The 21,006-nt window shown below is 40.0% G+C and overlaps 1 pseudogene and 1 further gene; one reads left to right on the top strand and one right to left on the bottom strand.

Moving 5' to 3' along the window:
• Igk (immunoglobulin kappa chain complex) overlaps positions 1–21,006 on the bottom strand; it is a 3,171,119-nt gene that overhangs the window by 2,059,792 nt on the left and 1,090,321 nt on the right.
• Positions 18,432–18,964, top strand: Igkv2-95-2 (immunoglobulin kappa variable 2-95-2; annotated as a pseudogene). The gene is given in 2 exon segments: positions 18,432–18,480; positions 18,842–18,964. Coding segments are annotated over 2 exon segments (172 nt in total).

Below are 21,006 nucleotides of genomic sequence, written 5' to 3'. Positions count from 1 at the left end.
CAGTGATTTAAGGGAGAGCTCAACTGATAAATATCCAGTGATGTGTGTGTCACAAGCTAAAACAGACTGCCCAGCAAAGAACAGACTGGCACTCCTAACCACAGAGAAAGCCTACAGTTCTCATAATCCTTAATAGCATCAATGGCATTTAATGTTTCATTGAATCTTCCTGCAGTGCATGGTAAGCTGCCATTTGATAAATTGAGGAATTTCTCTCTCTCTCTCTCTCTCTCTCTCTCTCTCTCTCTCTCTCTCTCTCTCTCTCTCTCTGTGTGTGTGTGTGTGTGTGTGTGTGTTGTGTGTGTGTCTCTATCTCTGTCTCTCTCTTTTCTATCACATATACACACTCTATATAGTGTGTATATGTGTATGTATATATGGTATTTGTGTATATATATATGTATGTATATACATGCATGTATATGTATCAACACATAATCATGTATATATGTGTGTATATATTATCACTTGTTCCATATACTTACACACATATTATCATATATCATATGCATATATTATATTAATATATTAATACTATTAAGTTATAAATATGATTATAGATAATATAATTATTATATTTATATTATAGATAATATAATTAGTATAACAATATATATTTTTGGTTCTTCTGCCATTTTCTTTTCTGTTTTTTTAATACATCATTCCATTCGTTTACATTTCAAGCGATATCCCACTTCCCAGGTACCCTTTCACAACCCCCATCTCACATCCATCTTATACCCTCTCCCTCTGCCTCCATGAGGGTGCTCCCCCACCCACCCTCTCCCTCACTACTGCTCCAGTCTCTTGCTACACTTGGGTCTCAAACCTCCACAGGACCAAGGGCCTCCCCTCCCATTCCTGTCATGTAAGGCCATCCTCTGCCACATATGTATTTAGAGTCATGGATCGATACCCTTTATGCTCTAGTCTCTGGGAGCATTGGGTGGTCCAGCCGGCTGATGTTGTTTTTCCTATGAGGTTGTAATCCCCCTCAGGTTCTCTAGTCCTCCCACCAGCTCTCCCATGGGGGTCACTGAGGTTGGTCTGATCGTTGGCTTCAGCTATCCACATCTGCATTGGCCAGTTGCTTGCCAAAAAGCCCAAGGAGCAGTCACACCAGGTTCCTGTCAGCAAGTGCCTCTTGACCACTGCAACAGTGTAAGGCCTGGTGGCTACACAGAAGATGGATCCCCAGGAAGGGTTGTACCTGTATGGTCCTTCCATCAGTCTTTTATGTCCATTTTATGTCCCTTTTCTTCCTTTGGACAGGAACATTCCTAGGTTAAAAACTTGGAGATGGGTAGGTGCCTCCATCCCTTAATCATGGACTATACCTAATCTTCTGGAAGTTGTTTCTGTAGTTTCTAGATCTCCCTTCTCTGTACATTTTGGCTAAAGTCATCCCCATTGTGTCCTGGAAGCCTCTCTTTCCCTTTTGTCTGGAATCTTCCAGTGGCTATTTCCATATCTTCGTTCCCCTCCCCCCTCTACATACTTTTATTTGATTTCTTGACCCTCTTCTATCCCCTGCAGTTCCTATTACAACACCCTTATTCTCTCCCCCTCCTCTCTCATTCCCAGGTCTCACTCTCCCTCTCTCTTCCATGATGGTCCTGACTCAACACCCAAGACAGGACTGCAGCATACACATCCTGGTCTTCTTCTGACTAAGCTCCATATGGTCTGTTTGTTGAATCATGGACATTGTGAGTTTTTGGGCTAATATCCACTTATCAGTGAGTGCATACCATATGTGTTCTTTTGTTACTGGGTTACCTCACTCAGCATGATATTTTCTAGTTCCATCCATTTGCCTGAAAACTTCGTGAAGTCATTGTTTTTAATCGATGAATAGTAGTCCATTGTGGAAATTTACCATATTTTCTTTATCCATTCTTTTGTGGAAGGACATGTGGGTTGTTTCCCGCTTCTGGCTATTATAAATAAGTCTGCTTTGAACATAGTGAAGCATGTGTCCTTGTTATATGTTGGAGAATTTTTGGGTATAAGCCCAGGAGTGGTATAGCTGTATTTTCAAGTAGAAATATTTCTAATTTTCTCAGAAACTGCCAGATTGATTTCCAAAGTGGTTTTATCAGTTTGCAGTCCCACCAGCAATGGAGGAGTGTTTCTTTTTCTCCACTTCCTAACCAACATCTGTTGTCACTTGCATTTTTAATTTTAATCATTCTGTTTGGTGTGAAGTGGAATCTCAGGATTGTTTCACTTGCATTTCCCTGATGACTAAGGATGTTGAACATTTTTTTTTTAACTGCTTGTCTGCCATTTAAGATTCCTCAGTTGAGAATTCTCTGTTTAACTCTGTACTCCAATTTTTAATAGGGTTATTTGGTTCTCTACAGTCTAACTTCTTGAGTTCTTTGTGTATTTTGGATATTGGTCCTCTAGTAGATATACGGTTGGTAAAGATCTTTTACTAACCTGTGGGTTGCAATTTTGTCTTATTGATAGTGTCCTTTGTTTTACAGACTGTTTTCAATTTTATGAGGTCCCATTTGTTGAGTTTTGATCTTAAAGAGTAAGTCAATGTTGTTCTGTTCAGGAAGTTTTCCCATGTCCCAGTGCTTGAGGATTTTCTCCACTTTCTCTTCTATTAGATTCAGCATATCTGGTTTTATGTAAAAGCCTTTGATCCACTTGGACCTGTGCTTTGTACAAACAGATAAGAATGGATCAATTTGCATTCTTCTACCTGCAGACCTCCAGTTGAACCATCACCATTTGATGAAAATGCTGTCTTTTTTTTCTATGGGATCTTTTTAGCTTCTTTGTACATGATCAAGTGACCATAGGGGTGTGGGTTCATTTCTGAGTCTTTAATTCTATTCCATTGATATACCTTCTTGTGTGTGTACCAATACCATTCAGTTTTTATAGCTATTGCTGTATAGTATAGCTTGAAGTCAGGGATAGTTATTTCCCCCAGATATTCTTTTATTTCTATTTTGGTTTTCGCTATTCTATTTCATTTGTTTGTTTTATTTTGTTCCTTGTGGGAAGCCACGTGTGCCATTGCAGAGTGGCACTGGCTACTGCTGGCCACCACGCATAAGTTTGGACAAACAACTAATGTGTACATATGCAGTAAAGCTTTTTGCCAAGACACTGCCTGGCCTGGGCAATATAATGAGGTTTTGAGAGTATAACCAATTAGATGTGAGACATGCAAACAAGGTATGATAATGAGGTACTGTGAGGTACTGAGAGAGAATAACCAATCAGATGAGAAACATGCAAATGAGGCATAGTGCATAACCAATGCGGGTGTGAGACGCCTCTCCTAGGCCTATATAAGCAGCACCAGTTCTGGGCTCGGGGTCTCTTTGCCTCTGCAATCAAGCTCTCCCAATAAACATGTGCAGAAGGATCCTGTTGCAGTGTTGTTCTTGCTGGTCGAGTCCGGCTCACGCAAGAACTGGTGCTGAAACCTGGAATAAGAAACTTTTGCAGGCACGAGCGAAGACCCCCTGCTACAGGGAGGATTCAGAACTGTATCACAGGGAAGGAGCAGTTAAAAAAGGTTCCCATAAAACAGAATGCTGAGAAGGATCCGGCGTGGATTCAGAACTCTTCAGCTGGGGAACGGTGGTAATGAAGTGTTCCTGCAAAACAGACTGCTGAGAAGGATTCAACTTTGTGCATTCAGAACTCTTCAGCTGAGGAACGGTGGTATTGGTAAGTTTAAAGAAATTAATGTGAGTCTCTGAGAGGCATGCTCTCCTATGAAATAGATTTGATAATTGTCACTGGGATTGTGCTGCTTGCTTGCTTGCTTGCCTTAATTGTATGCTATTGCCTTAATTGTCACTGCCCTGGGCACAAGTGTATCTGCTGGGAATAATTTCAAGTAGATAACGCTTTAGTCCAGGACGATCATGGGTTCTGGCCAGTCTATGCCCTTAGAAGGGCCGGTGCAAGCCTTGCTTAAAGAAAGGTGTTTAAACATTTTGGAAAGCACACTGAGCGGGTTTTTGAGAGAGATAGACAGACTCACTCCTTGGTTTGCCCCCACTGGGTTGCTGACACTACCAAGTTGGGAAAAGCTTTGAAAAGATATAGCAAGAGAGGAAGCAGATGGGAAAATGAAAGCAGGAACAATGTCATTATGGAAATTAATTAAGGCTTGTATCCAGGACAAGAAATGTGAGCTAGCTGTTAAGGAAGGACAGCGCCTTTTGCAGGAGCAACAGGAAAGTATGTCAGAAACAGAGAGATATGAAAAAGAAAGTGTGCGCAGAAAGATAAGTAAAGGAAGAGAAATAAAAGGAGAAAAGGAAAAGAAAACAAAATGTAAAGATACAAAAGATAGTATTAAAAATAAAGAACAGAAAATTAAGTCAATTTACCCTCCTCTTGAGGACTTTGAGTTGTTAGAATTGTCTCGCTCAGAGGATTCGGAATTGTCAGCAGTGGAGGAGGAAGGTTTGGAGGAGTCTGCTGCGGAGTATGAGGCAGAAAGATCTGGTCCAATAGGGAGGAGTATCAGTGTTCCCCCACCGCCTCTGCCTTATACTGATAAGAAAGCAATTGGCAATGGCCACTCCTTTTGCACTCGTAGAGGGTTGCAAAAAATATGTTAAGCTTTTCCTGCTTTTCAGGATCATGCTCAACAGCGATATTATGAGCCAATATCGCATAAACAAGTGAAAGAGCTAGCAGAGTCAGTAAGGACCTATGGAGTTAATGCCTCATTTACTCAGTCCCAAATTGATAGACTGGCTCACAATGCCATGACTCCTTATTAGGAGATATAAATTGGATTAGACCTTATTTAAGGATCCCTACTTCAGAATTAAAACCTTTATTTCAAATTTTAGAAGGAGAATCACATATTACCTCATTGAGACAATTAATACCTGAGGCTTCTGATGTTTTTAGGAAGGTAGAAAAAGCAATCCAAACAGCACAGTTACATCGTATAAATGAGCAAGAACCTTTGTGCCTAAGCATATTACGTACCATCAATTTTCCAACTGCTGTGTTATGGCAAGAGGGTCCTTTAGTATGGATACATCCACATATATACCCTAATAAGACTATAGAGCATTATCCCACCATGGTAGCAAATATGGCCCACAAAGGAATAAAAACTTCAATTACTCACTTTGGAAAAATGCCTGATAGCATAATTGTTCCTTATACTGTCGCACAAATGCAAATATTTTGTGCTACTATAGATGAATGGGCCATTCTTAGATGCAGTTATTCTGTTTTAATTGTTAATCATTATCCTAAACATCCGTTATTACATTTTATGTTATTACATCCAGTAATATTTCCAAAGGTAACGGATAATACTCCTATAAAGAGAGCCATTGATATTTATACAGATGGATCCAAAACAGGAATTGGAATTTATGTAATCAATGAAAAGGCTGTAAGGTTGCAATTTACGCCAGGAGCCCCTCAATTGGTAGAATGTTTGGTGGTTTTAGAAGTTTTTAAAAGATTTCCTATGCCCATAAATATTATCTCTGATTCTGTTTATGTAGTTAATGCAGTACTAGCATTAGAGACTGCCGGAAATTTTAAGCAGTCTAGTCCAGTATCTGAAATTTTGATGAAAATACAAGATTGTATTTTGATGCGTGAGCACCCCTTTTATATTCAGCATATTAGAGCACATACATTGTGAGGAGCCGCCCTCACATTTGCCATTATAAGATGGCACTGACAGCTGTGTTCTAAGTGGTAAACATAGTCTGCACACGTGCAGGGGCAGTTTTCCCGCCATGTGTTCTGCCTTTCCTGTGATGACAACTGGGCCGATGGGCTGCAGCCAATCAGGGAGTAACAAGTCCTAGGCGGAGGATAATTCTCCTTAAAAGGGACGGGGTTTTGCCATTCTTTTTCTCTCTCTCTTGCTCCTGAAGATGTAAGCAATAAAGTTTTTGCCGCAGAAGATTCCGGTTTGCTGTGTTCTTCCTGGCCGGTTGCGTGAACGCGTTTAAGAGTTGGTGCTGAGACCCGGGACGAGAAGACCTGGGACGAGAAATCCTGGGATGAGAAAACCTGGGACGGTTACCACCACCGGCGCAAGGAAGATCCCTCATTCCGGAACCAGAACTGCGGGTCACGGTCATAAAGGTTCCCGTAAAACAGACTGTTGAGAAGGATCCGGTGTGGATTCAGAACTCTTCAGCTGGGGAACGGTGGTAATGAAGTGTTCCCGTAAAACAGACTGTTGAGAAGGATCCAGCCTGGATTCAGAACTCTTCAGCTGGGGAACGGTGGTAATGAAGTGTTCCCATAAAACAGACTGTTGAGAAGGATTCAACTGCGTGAATTCAGAACTCTTCAGCTGGGGAATGGTGGTAATGAAGTGTTCCCACAACACAGACTGTTGAGAAGGATTCAACTGCGTGAATTCAGAACTCTTCAGCTGGGGAACAGGGTACCCGTAAGTATAGCTTTACAAGGTAAGTCTGGTCTTGAACTTTCTAACGAAATTCAAGACAGTCTATCAGAAGTAAAGTGGGAAATAGCTTTACAAGGTAAGTCTGGTCTTGAACTTTCTAACGAAATTCAAGACAGTCTATCAGAAGTAAAGTGGGAAATAGCTTTACAAGGTATGTTTGGCCTTGAACTTTCTCTAGTGTTAGAAGCCTTTTTGCTCCTTTTCACATGTTATCAAGTGGTTAAGGCAGGGCTGAAAATTCTGGATGAAATTCAGGGCAATCTATCAGAAGTAAAGCGGGGAGAGAGAGTAGGAGCAAAGAGGAAATATGGTACACAAAATAAGTATACAGGCCTTTCCAAGGGTCTTGAACCCGAGGAAAAGTTTAGGTCAGGTAAGAATACCTGGGGAGAGATTAGAAGGAAGGAGAAGGAAAAAGAAAAGAAAAAAGATCAATCAGCGGAGGTCTCTAGGAGAAGGAGCCTATACTCATCACTAGATGAGCTCAAGGAGCCAGTTGTTAGTAGTTCTGAATCAGATGAAAAGGCTATTAGGGCCTGGAAGGTGCTCTCCAGAGCAGGTGAAGCCACTGGACAACTAACAAAGATCATCCAGGGACCTCAGGAGTCCTTCTCAGATTTTGTGGCCAGAATGACAGAGGCAGCAGGGCATATTTTTGGAGATTCAGAGCAAGCCGCACCTCTGGTAGAATAGCTTATTTATAAGCAAGCCACGCAGGAATGCAGAGCGGCCATAGCCCCAAGAAAGAACAAAGGTTTACAAAACTGGCTTAGGGTTTGTCGGGAGCTTGGGGGACCCCCTCATTATGCGTTACTTCCATTCAGTATGAGAAATTTACTAGGGCAGCTAATTTGTCAAAAAGTCTTTCTCAGTATATGTTACAGAATTGGACGGCTGAATTTGAACAGACCCTTCGGGAATTGAGACTTGCCATCATTCAGGTCAACTCCACGCGCTTGGACCTGTCCCTGATCAAAGGATTACCCAATTGGATCTCCTCAGCATTTTCCTTCTTTAAAGAATGGGTGGGATTGATATTATTTGGAGATACACTTTGCTGTGGATTAGTGTTGCTTCTCTGGTTGGTCTGTAAGCTTAAGGCCCAAACTAGGAGAGACAAGGTGGTTATTGCCCAGGCACTTGCAGCTCTAGAACATGGTGCTTCCCCTGATATATCTATGCTTAAGCAATAGGTCGCTGGCCATTCAGCTCTTGCACCCCACGAGGCTAGTCTCATTGCAGGGGATAGAGTGAGTGTGCTTCAGCAGCCCGAGAGAGTTGCACGGCTAAGCACTGCAGTAGAAGGGCTCTGCGGCACATATGAGCCTATTCTAGGGAGACATGTCATCTTTCAAGAAGGTTGAGTGTTCAAGTGTCCTTCCCCCAGGAAAAACGACACGGGAGCAGGTCAGGGTTGCTCTGGGTAAAAGCCTGTGAGCCTAAGAGCTAATTCTGTACATGGCTCCTTTACCTGCACACTGGGGATTTGACCTCTATCTCCACTCTCATTAATATGGGTGGCCTATTGCTCTTATTAAAAGAAAAGGGGGATCTGTGAGGAGCCGCCCTCACATTTGCCATTATAAGATGGCACTGACAGCTGTGTTCTAAGTGGTAAACATAGTCTGCACACGTGCAGGGGCAGTTTTCCCGCCATGTGTTCTGCCTTTCCTGTGATGACAACTGGGCCGATGGGCTGATGCCAATCAGGGAGTAACAAGTCCTAGGCGGAGGATAATTCTCCTTAAAAGGGACGGGGTTTTGCCATTCTTTTTCTCTCTCTCTTGCTCCTGAAGATGTAAGCAATAAAGTTTTTGCCGCAGAAGATTCCGGTTTGCTGTGTTCTTCCTGGCCGGTTGCGTGAACGCGTTTAAGAATACATCATTATCTGGACCTATGGTTAAGGGAAATACAATTGTTGATTCAGCCACCAGAGACATTGTTTTTCTATCACAAAGTTCTATAGAAAGTGGAAAGAATTTTCATCAGCTTTATCATGTCCCTGCTTCTTCATTACAACAAAAGTTTAAGCTCACACGAACAGAAGCTCGAGATATTGTTCTACAGTGTGGTAAATGTGTAGAATTTATTAATGCACCTTCCATGGGTGTTAATCCTCGCCAATTGCGACCCCTAGATGTTTGGCAAATGGACGTCACGCCTATCCCATCTTTTGGGAAATTACAATATGCACATGTATCCATCGATACCAGTTCTGATATCCTACATGCCTCTCCCTTGACAGGGGAAAAAGCAGTTCATGTCATATCCCACTGCTTAGAGGCTTGCGCTGTTTGGGACAAGCCCCTAGTGCTAAAGACAGATAATGGTCCTGCATATACTTCTTCTAAATTTAGCCAATTTTGCAAACAAATGCAAGTGAAACATATTACTGGATTGCCCTATAATCCACAGGGCCAAGGCATCATTGAGAGAGCCCATTGCACTCTGAAACAATATTTGCAAAAACAGAAAGGGGGAATAGAGGCTATGACGCCAAAGATGGCTCTATCCTTTACAATATTTACTCTTAATTTTTTAAAATATGATGATGCTGGAAGAGCACCAGCCAAAAGACACAGACAATGGCCTAAATCGCCCAATGTAGTGGTCAAATGGAAAAATGTCCTTGATAATAAATGGTATGGCCCGGATCCTATCTTAATCAGATCCCGGGGAGCTATTTGTGTTTTTCCACAGGGTGAAGAAAATCCACTTTGGGTCCCTACGCGACTGACAAGGACCATGAAAGAGCAAGATGAACCCCAAGATGATCCTCCTGCTCCTGATGATTGAGACCGGGATAAGTATACCCTTGTAGGCCATAGTAATATCATGGCCAGCTCCTTTCCCGTTATGTTCCAATTCTTCTACCTTGCCTTTGTTTTTTGCAACAGAATGTTATTTGGATGTGCCTTGTGCACGACAAACTCCTCAAGAGCCATGGTTTTATAATAGCACTAGTTTTCATTTGAATTATACACTATGCTTTGTGCATAATGTGGATAAACCTTTTACACCCTGTATATTTTTAAAGAAAAAGATTATCTCTAATTGGGCAGATCCCCTTAGCCAAAATAAGGTAAGCACTGGAGTGTTGTTTAATGCTTTAACACAAGTTGCTCAAAGAGCGCACAAGGCTCAGGTGATGTTGAAAATAACATAACTCCACCTAAAAACATCACCACTATTATGATAAAGGGAAAGGTGACCATTCCCAAAAGATCACAATGGCCTGTTGGCAATGCTACTGCTATACGCAGCATGCCTTGGTGTCATCCGGACCTCGCATTTCCTATAGTTTTTTCGCCTTGTCAATCAAAAAAATTTTCTCGGAAAGAAATAGCCCAGAAACTTAGGATACCCAAGATATAAGATACAACTTGCCAAACACATGAAATTCAAGAAGAACGAAGACCAAAGTGTGGACACTTTACCCTTTCTTAGAAATGGGAACAAAACACACATAGAAGGAGTTACAGAGACAAAATTTGGAGCTGTGATGAAAGGATGGACCATCTAGTGACTGCCATATGCAGGGATCCATCCCACAGTCAGCTTCCAAATGCTGACACCATTGCATACACTAGCAAGATTTCGCTGAAAGGACCCAGTTATAGCTCTCTCTTGTGAGACTATGCCGGGGCCTAGCAAACACAGAAGTGGATGATCACAGTCAGCTATTGGATGGGTCACACGGCCCCTAATGGAGGAGCTAGAGAAATTACCCAAGGAGCTATAGGGAACTGCAACCCTATAGGTGGAACAACAATATGAACTAACCAGTACCCACCCGGGAGCTCTTGTCTTTAGCTGCATATGTATCAAAAGATGGCCTAGTTGGCCATCACTGCAAAGAGAGGCCCTATGGACTTGCAAACTTTATATGCCCCAGTACAGGGGAACGCCAGGGCCAAAAAGGGGGAGTGGGTGGGTAGGGGATTGGGGGGGTTGGTATGGGGGACCTTTGGGATAGCATTGAAAATGTAAATGAGGAAAATACCTAAAAAAAAAGAAAGAAAGAAAGAAATAGCAAAGGGTTTTGTTTTATCACCTCCACTAGATTTTGCTGTAATGAACGATAAAGGAGATGCTACAGGGAAATAAAATATTTGGCCATATTACCAATGGATTTTAAGTAATGAGGCAGGTGCTTGTACCAGTTTGTCAGCCTTTGCATTGCTGACTGGAACCTTTCATGAGATATTGAATGTTTCTGCCACTTTCCAATACCTCTGCTCATTTAGATAACGTAACAACTAATCCAGTTATCAGAAATATGACTACTTCTCCAGTAGAAGTTTGTGTCAATTCTCCATTTTTCTTTATATTGGATGAATTTCAAAATAATACAGAATGGTTAGATTGTACAAATATCACTTGTTTTTTGATACAATGCTGGAATGGAACTAAATTCTTAGCCTTAGTGGTACATTTACCAACCTTTGTCCCTGTGCCTGTTGAGGCAGATCCAGAGAAATTCCCAATAATGAGTCTTGTTCAGCAAAAGAGAGGTTTTGAAATCACAGCTGCCATAGTTACAGCCATTGTGGTGTCCATGGCATCAGCAATTACCACAGGAACTGCTGTGGCCTATCAAATTAATACTGCTGACACCATAAGTCAGATAGCAGAAAAATCGTCTCAAGCATTGCTTACCCTGCAATGGGTGGATTCTCATATCACCTCAGAGTTAATGTTAGTGAATCAGAGAGTGGACATTTTACAACATAATATGGAACAGATGATGGATGTCATACAAATGAGTTGTGTGGCATCCACATCGCATGTGTGCATTACTCCCAATAGGTATATTAATAATTCTTTTATTAAAAGTACAGACCTATTGAATTACCTGAAGGAGAACTGGTCGCAGGAGCTGGAAAGGTTGCAGACGAGGCTGCAGATACAGATCCTGAACCTTAATGGGACCAGAGTGGAACCAGTGACCCTCGAAGACTTTACCTCTTGGCTTATCTCTGCATTTTCTTACTTTAAGGAATGGGTGGGAGTGATTTTGTTTGGTGCTACCATATGCTGTGTCATTCTTGCTGGTCGAGTCTGGCACAAGCAAGAGTTCCTTTTTGTTTTTGTTATTTCAAATGAATTTAAGAATTGCTCTTTCTAACTTGATGAAGAATTGAGTTGGAATTTTGATGGGGATTGCATTGAATCTGTAGATTGCTCTTGGTAATATGGCCATTTTTACTATATTAGTCCTACCAATCCATGAGAATAGCAGACCTTTCTATCTTCTGAGGTCTTCTTTGATTTCTTTATTCAGAGATTAGAAGGTCTTGTCACATAGATCTTTCATTTGCTTTCTTAGAGTCACCAAGATAGTTTATGTTATTTGTGACTGTTGTGAATAGTCTTGTTTCCCTAATTTTTTTCTCTGTCCATTTATCCTTTGAATAGAGGAAGGCTACTGCTTTGTTAGACTTAATTTTATATCCATCCTCTTTGCTGATGTTGTTTATCAGCTGTACAAGCGCTCTGGTAGAATTTTTGTGGTTGCTTATGTATCCTATCCTATCATCTGCAAAAAGTGATATCTTGACTTCCTCCTTCATAATTTGTATCCCTTTGATTTCCTTTTGTTGTCTAATTTCTCTAGCTAGAATAAATATAATACTATAATTAATAGTATGTGGTATATTTACACAATGGAGTACTCCTCAGCTATTAAAAACAATGAATTTATGAAATTCTTAGGCAAATGGATGGATCTGGAAGATATCATCCTTAGTGATGTAACGCAATTATAAAAGAACTCACATGATATGCACTCATTGATAAGTGGGTATTACCCCAAAAGCATTGAATACCCAAGATACAATTTGCAAAACACATGAAACTCAAGAAGGAAGACCAATGTACAGACACATCGTCCCTTCTTAGAATGGGGAATAAAATTCCATTGTAAGGAGTTACAGAAACATACTTTGGAGCTGAGTCGGAAGGAAGGACCGTGCAGAGACTGTCCCATCCTTGGATCCATACCATAATCAACCACCAAACACAGACACTATTGCATATGCCAGCAATATTTTGCTAACAGAACCCTGATATAGCTGTCTCTTGTGAAGCTATGCCACGGCCTGACAAATACAAAAGTGGATGCTCACAATTATCAATTGGATGGAACACATGAACCCCAATAGAGGAACTACAGAAAGTACCCAAGGAGCTGAAGGTCTCTGTAACCCTATAGGAGGAACAGCAATATGAACTAACCAGTACCCCTTGAGCTCTTGTCTCTACCTGCATATGTAGCAGAATATGGTGTAATTGGCCATCATTGGAAGGAGAGGCCCTTGGTCTTGTAAAGATTATATGCCACAGTACAGGAGAATGCCAGGGCTAGGAAGAAGGAGTGTGTGCATTGGGGAGCAGGGAAAGGGGAGTGTTTAAGGGACTTTAGGGATAGCATTTGAATTGTAAATGTAAAAAATCTAATAAAAATTGTGGAAATTAAAAAAAAAAGATTAAAATCATTTTTTTCAAAGTGTCCCTTTTGTTTCCTCTGACTTTAGCTAGTATGTTGGGAGTTAGACCCTTGCAGTTCCTGCTGAGATAGAACAAAGGTTACTTTATTACTCCCCACTGTTTTACTATGAGATGTTAAAAATAGTTTCTGGCCACAGAGGAATTCAGGCAGTTCATCTACTGCTGCAAAATGACATACATTTAAAATAAGTACATGTTTGATTATGATACAATAACCCAAATATCTCACAAGATTAAGTCTTGCCTCAGATTGTGTTCTTCCCCCGTGGCTTACATTCAAGACAGAACCAGAAGAAAGAACAGAAGGGCCTGGACCCTGAAAATAGGAAGTCTCCCACCTTATAGAAATCCTACCATCTACAAGTCTAAACTTACAATTAGGATTTGCCCACCTGCACAGTAATGACATTCTTGTTTATAACCAAATCTTTTAAATTGGATATGAAAATCACTCCAGTGTAGGGAATCCATTGTAGTACTTTCAATTAGTATGGAAAACAACTGCCATGGAGATAATTCACATATCCTAATAATTAAAAATTGTTATTAAGGTGAATTTTCGTGGGAATCATTATGGAATAAGCCCTTTGACACTAATGAGTGCAAATGAAGTAATGTCACCCAGGGACCAAAGCCAAAATTGCTCCTTAGAGGCTTTGATTCTATGTCTAGTTTAAATGTTCACATTATTCTCAAATGCACAAGGTAGATTGGGCAAATAATATTTTACAGAAATAAAACTACAGTATCTCTAATTAGCAAGAAGGAGTCTATATTTCGGGAGTTGTTTGGAATAAAGCTTTCAGCTTCTGTTCTATGTGCTCTTGAATTTACGAATCTCCTCCCACTGGCCTGTATCTGGAGAAAATCTTGAGAATCAATTAGAATTCAATTTCCGTCCAAGGAAAGCATTTCACTTATGGAACATCATCCACACTAGTCTTGGTCATGAATAACCCCCCAGTGTGACTTTATTCTCACTCTGTACATTATTAATTTAGATAGAATAAGTTCACAGACACACAGGTCAATCTACAGAATATATGGTCCTATCTTGCCCTCAACTTCATTTTCAGTAAACTTTCTAATGACATATATATCAAATCGAAGTGTCCAAGTCATATGAATTACAGCACTTTGCCACATTGATATTCCCTAAATGAATAGTACCTGAAACACAGAGACATTGTAGTGTAGCTCACCTACCTGAATAGAGTACATGTTCACTCTTCTTGGCATTGGTCAACATTAAGGACACATCATAGCAACTCTTCTGTTTAAAAACTTGAAAAAAACAGGATTTATTCTCATATTTCTTTGTGAAATCTTATCATGTCTAGTATGATGCAAACACATGTGACTTTAGTTCACTTTATTGTCCTGGCCACAGCACAAACTGTTACTTCAAGAGAAAAAGAGAACTTTTCAAATACTGCCAAAGTGTTTTCTGTATAAAAATATAGAGATATCTCACTGGCTAAGAGGACTGGGTACTGTTCCAGAGGTCCTGAGTTCAATTCTCAGTAAACATACAGTGATTCACAACTATATTAATTGTGGTACGATACCCTTTTCTTATATGCAAGTGTACACGCAGATAGAATGAATAAATCTTCAAAAAATGTATATAAGAAAAAATTTTAAAATCATTATTTTAACCACAAGTAGTTTTTAAAACAGTGTAAATATTTCTACATATTTCAGAGAAATAATAAAACTTTCATGAATTAGATCAGAATTAGACACATAAAAGTGGTATTTTAATTTTATGAAAAAGATTATTAATGACTATCATTTTATTATTATAAAATTTTTTTCCTGAATTTTAGGTATTTCAGAAACTATTTTGCACAAATAAAGTTTGTCAGAATAAATATCCTAGAAAATAATTATGAATCTCATTGCTAATTTGTTTGCAATCCAGGTCTTTATGATGCATTTATGTATGTGAAATCCATGAGTTTCTCACAAAAAAGTACCATGAGCTCCATAACCAAACACTTCTGGAATAAAATGATCCACATTGCTCTGACTCATTTCCCTTGCCTATAACACCTACTTTAATCAAGAGAGAAAATACAAATCTTGGGTAAAGACTGCAGTGGTATATTAAAAAAATGGACTGCATTCTTGCTATTGAAATTCACACAAAACACTCTTATATTGTGCTCATAAATTGCATCTCATCCACAAACAGACCAAATAAGCAACTGAATGTATACAAAGAAGAAGTTAAAGTTAATAACCTTAAGAGAACTAGATTTCTTCTGAGAAAAAAAAATAGACCTAGATAATGTTTGAAAAGTACCACCGAAAAGCAATATAGATGAATTATTTCTAGTATATTGAATCTCATTGTTCCTAGGCTATTCTTTAAGGAGTAATTATGCATAGTGTGTATGTGTGTGTGTGTGTGTGTGTTTGTGTGTGTATACATTCATGCATTCGTACATAAGTGCAAATGCCTGACATGGTGTACAAGTGCTCATAGGACAAATTAGGTTAATTTATTTTAGATGTTCTGTATTTTAAACTCTGGTACAAGTTTGGTGGCAGATGCATTGACTATCTGAATTATTATTATTATTATTATTATTATTATTATTATTATTATTATTATTATTATTTCCAGTCAAGCCATTACTCTGGTCCTGGTCTACCCACCCATATTTGCTCATCCCATTCGTCTACCACCTTATTTCCAAAAGGATATTCCCACATCCCACTCTATGCCCTGCCAGGCCTCCCCACTATCTGGATCCTCAAGACTCTCAAGGGTTAGAGAGTTAGATGTGTCTTTTATCACTGAGGTCAGACCAGGCATTCTTCTACTGTATATATGTTGGTGTTGGGTGCCTCGAACCAGCTAGCCTATGATGCCTATTTTATGGCTTAGTGTCTGAGAGAACTCAGGGTCCAGGTTAGTTGAGACTGCTGGTCTTCCTATAGTGTCCCCATCCTCCTTAGCTACTGCCAGCCTTTCCTTAATTCAATCATAGGGGCCTCCAACTTCAGTCCATTAGTTAGGTATAAGCTTCTGCATCTGTTTAAGTCTGCTGATTCTTGGGCTTCTTGAAGGACAGCCATGCTAGGCTCCTGTCTGTAAGCACAGAATATCATCAGTGATAGTGTCAAGGCTTGGAGCATCTTCTTGAGATGGAACCAAAGTTGGGTCAGTAAGTCGAACTCATTTCCCTCTATGTCTTCTCTATTTTATTCTGCAATTCTTGTAGACAGGAACAATTCTGGGTCAGAGATTTTGACTGTGGGATGGCAACTCCAACCCTCCACTTAATGTTTTTCTACTTGAGGTGGAAAGTTCTACAAGTTACCTCTCCCCACTGTTGGGCATTTCATTTAAGATTTGAGTCCTGAGAGTCTCTCTCCTACCAGGTCTCTGGTACTTTCTAATCGGTTCCCCACTGCCCTCCCCCACCTCAAAGGTTGCATATTTCCACTCATTCTGCTGGCCAAGAGGGCTTCTCTTCTGGAACCACCCCCCCAAAAAAGAAAAACCTGGTCAGGTTCCCATTTTCCCCCCTCTCCCACCCAGCTCCCTCTCTCCCTTTGCCTCCTATGATAGCTTTCTTCTCCCTCCCAAATAGGAATGACAAATCCTCACTTAGGATCTTCTACTTGTTAGAGTTAAGTGGATTGTATCCTGGGGGATCTGTACTTTTTGGCTAATATCCACTTAGTGAGTATATACCACGGATGTCCTTTTGTGTCTGAGTTACTCACTCAGGATGATATTTTCTAGGTCCATCCACTTGCCTGCAAAACTCCTGATGTTCTTCTTCTTATTAGCTGTATAGTATTTAATTGTGTGAATGAATAACATTTTCTGTACCTATTATTCTGTGGTGGAGCATCTGGGTTCTTTTCAGCTTCTGGCTATCACAAATAAGGCTACTATGAGCATAGTGGCTCACCAAGTGCCCCTTTAGCATGTTGGGCATCTTTTGCTTATTTGCCCAAGAGTGGTATAGCAGGGTCTTCATGAATACTAATTTCCAATTTTCTGAGGAAACTCCAGGTTGATCTCCAGAGTGGTTGTAACAGTTTGAAATTCCACCAGCTATGGAGGAGTATTCTTCTTTCTCTATATCCTGGCCATCGTGTGCTGTCACCTGAGTTTTTGATCTGAATCATTCTGATGGGTATATGGTGGAAACTCAGGGTCATTTTGATTTGTATTTTCCTGATGACTAAAGACTTTAAATGAGAATCCTCTGTTGTGAATATTCTCTCTAGGTCTATATCCCAGTTTTTGATTTTATTGTTTGGTTTTCTGGAGGTTATTTTCTTGAGTTCTTTATATATTTTTTATATTAGCCCTCTATCAGGTATGGGGTTAGTAAAGATTATTTTCCCCAATCTATAGGCTGTTGGTTTATTACCAAAAGTATGCAGTGGAAAAAGTAAAATGAAACATCTTCAATAAATGGTGCCAGTCTATCTATCAGTTTGTCTAAGAAAAAAAAAAAACCAAAACAAAACAAAACAAAAAACTCTGAAAATAGACCCATTTTTGTCACTTTGCACAAAGCTCAAGTCCAAGAGGATCAAGGACATGAATATACACCCGAACACACTGAATCTAATAGAAAATAAAGTGAAAAAGAGCCTCAAAATCATTGGCATGGGGAGAAATTTCCTAAACAGAACTCCAGTAGCTTAGGCTGTAAGATCAAGAATTCATAAATGGGATCTCATGAAACTGAAAAGCTTAGGCAAAGGTTATCTGAACCATCTTGAAGAATGCATCACAGGAATTAATTAACACTTTGACTTATATATCATACAGAAACTGTGTAATATAATTTTTATTGACAATTGATTATGTACCTTATTGTAAATTTTCATATAAAATTATTCTTCATATTTTTAGATAAAAATGCTTCTTTTATATTGTTGTAGATAGGGTTTAACTTTGTTAGGTTTCAAACCTTGATAAATGGGCTTAGGTTCCTATTTAACATATCAAGGTAGAAGTTGGCCACTAGGTTGTCCCTACGTTGTTTTTGAGTAGGTGATAAGTCCTTCTTTAGGACCCTGCAAAACCACAAGTACTTCTCTCAAGATCATATTGCAGCAGAATCCTAAAGTTAATGGTACTATTTAGGCCTTGTTGATCTGTGTCTATTAACTCATTTCTAACCTTTCACAACATAGTACATCTTCCCCCTGCTATAGGCAAAGCAATTATTATCACTTTTTATACAGACATAGGAGACACTTTATGTTGCTTCGCTTTAAAGATCAGTTTTTGTTTGGTTGGTTGTTGGGTTTTTTTTCTTTTCTTTTCTTTTCTTTTTTTTTTTTTTTTTTTTGTCCTGTTGCTAATTCTCATACACCTGTACTATTCAGTGGACTTGTTTATTGATCCTGAGGGAGGGCCTCTTCTGCAGGTCCAAGATAAAAGCTAGCCCCTTTTTCTGCCTTGACCAACCTGGACTCTTCCCATCAAGTTCTCAGAATGACTTGCCTTTCTCAGCTTCTGGGGATGCTTATGCTATAGAGTCTTAGTAAGAAGAACACAAATGAAGGAGGATGTAGGATAGAGATTTCTGTCAAGCTGTTGAGGCAAATGCATGTTCTGGTTATGTGTGAAATTAACATTCTTGCTCTCCAGGAATGGGTTTATGAGGTTTAGAGGGTGAATGGAGGACAATCTGTTCTCTTGTGGTAACTCTTACGAGTAACAAACTGGATAATCCAGATAATTTCTAGAGAGCCTCCATGTTGTCTTTATATAGATCTTTTATGTGGGACACTTTTAGGATATAAATGAAAGTCATGAAACAAAACAAGTAGGAAATAAAGGAAGAAAAATCACTTGAAAGTATCAAAATGTTTGTGCATGGCCCTTTAATTCTGTTATATCTAGAGACACTGGTGATGACACAGGCTGCATTCTCCATACCTGTCACTTCTACAGTGTCAGCTTCCATCTCCTTCAGGTCTTGTAAAGATCTGTTACACAGTGATGCCAATCCTTATTTGCAATGGTTCTTTCAATGTCAGGAAGGCTCCAGAGCTCTTGATGTATTGTCTGTACAGATTATTTTTGTGTGTCAGCTTGATACAAGCTAGAGTCATTACAGATAAAGGAGCATCCTTGACGAAATGTTTCCATGGGATCCAGATGTAAGGCATTTTATCAATTAGTGATCAATAGCAGTTGGCCATTTTGGATTGTGCTATCCCTGTGCTGGTAAACCTATGTTTCATAAAAATACTAGCTGAGCAAACAAATGTGGAGCAAGCCAGTCAGTAAAATCCCTTCATATTCTCTGCATCACTTCCTGCATCCAGGTCCCGTCCCTGGTTGAATTCCTCTCTTGGGTGTTGAACAGCAGTGCAAGCTAAGTAAATCTTCTCTTCCCAAACTTTCTATTGGCCATGGTGGGTTTTGGGTTTTTGTTTTGTTCTGTTGTGTTTTGTTTTGTTTTATGTTTTGTTGTTGTTGTTTTTTAGCAACAGAAATTCTGAGACAAATGATTTTCACAGGTCCCCAACAAGTTCAGTGGCAGTGGGTCAGTAAGAAATTTCACACTTATAATCCATAGAATCTAGGCAGAGGATGTGGGTGTTTTTTTTTTCCATTTTTTATTATTTAGCTCATTTACATTTGCAATGCTATACCAAAAGTCCCCTATAGCCACCCACCCCCACTCCCCTACCCACCCACTCCCCTTTTATGGCCCTGGCGTTCCCCTGTACTGGGGCATATAAAGTTTGAGTGTCCATTGGGCCTCTCTTTCCAGTGATGGCCGACTAGGCCATCTTTTGATGCATATGCAGCTAGAGTCAAGAGCTCCGGGGTACTGGTTAGTTCATAATGTTGTTCCACCTATAGGGTTGCAGATCCCTTTAGCTTCTTTGGTACTTTCTCTAGCTCCTTCATTGGGGGCCATGTGATCCATCCAATAGCCGACTGTGAGCATCCACTTCTATGTTTGCTAGGCCCAGGCATACTCTGACAAGAGACAGCTATATCAGGGTCCTTTCAGCATAATCTTGCTAGTGTATGCAATGGTGTCAGCATTTGGAAGCTGATTATGGGATGGATCCCCGGATATGGTAGTGTCTACATGGTCCATCCTTTTATCTCAGCTTCAAACTTTGTCTCTGTAACTCCTTCCAAGGGTGTTTTGTTCCCACTTCTAAGGAGTGGCATAGTGTTCACACTTCAGTCTTCATTTTTCTTGAGTTTCATGTGTTTAGGAAATTGTATCTTATATCTTGGGTATCTTAGGTTTTGGGCTAATATCCACTTATCAGTGAGTACATATTGTGTGAGTTCCTTTGTGAATGTGTTACCTCACTCAGGATGATGCCCTCCAGGTCCATCCATTTGGCTAGGAATTTCATAAATTCATTCTTTTTAATAGCTGAGTAGTACTCCATTGTGTAGATGTACCACATTTTCTGTATCCATTCCTCTGTTGAGGGGCATCTGGGTTCCTTCCAGCTTCTGGCTATTATAAATAAGGCTGCTATGAACATAGTGGAGCATGTGTCCTTCTTACCAGTTGGGGCATCTTCTGGATATATGCTCAGGAGAGGTATTGCTGGATCCTCCGGTAGTACTATATCCAGTTTTCTGAGGAACCGCCAGACTGATTTCCATAGTGGTTGTACAAGCCTGCAATTCCACCAACAATGGAGGAGTGTTCCTCTTTCTCCACATCCACGCCAGCATCTGCTGTCACCTGAATTTTTGATCTTAGCCATTCTGACTGGTGTGAGGTGGAATCTCAGGGTTGTTTTGATTTGCATTTCCCTGATGATTAAGGATGTTGAGCATTTTTTCAGGTGCTTCTCTGCCATTCGGTATTCCTCAGCTGAGAATTCTTTGTTCAGTTCTGAGCCCCATTTTTTAATTGGGTTATTTGATTTTCTGAAGTCCACCTTCTTGAGTTCTTTATATATGTTGGATATTAGTCCCCTATCTGATTTAGGATAGGTAAAGATACTTTCCCAATCTGTTGGTGGTCTTTTTGTCTTATTGACGGTGTCTTTTGCCTTGCAGAAACTTTGGAGTTTCA

This window comes from Mus musculus, chromosome 6, assembly GCF_000001635.26.
Source record: "Mus musculus strain C57BL/6J chromosome 6, GRCm38.p6 C57BL/6J".
NCBI lineage: Eukaryota > Metazoa > Chordata > Mammalia > Rodentia > Muridae > Mus > Mus musculus.
The sequence above is the reverse complement of the archived record's forward strand: the minus strand, read 5'-3'. Positions and strand labels throughout refer to the sequence as shown.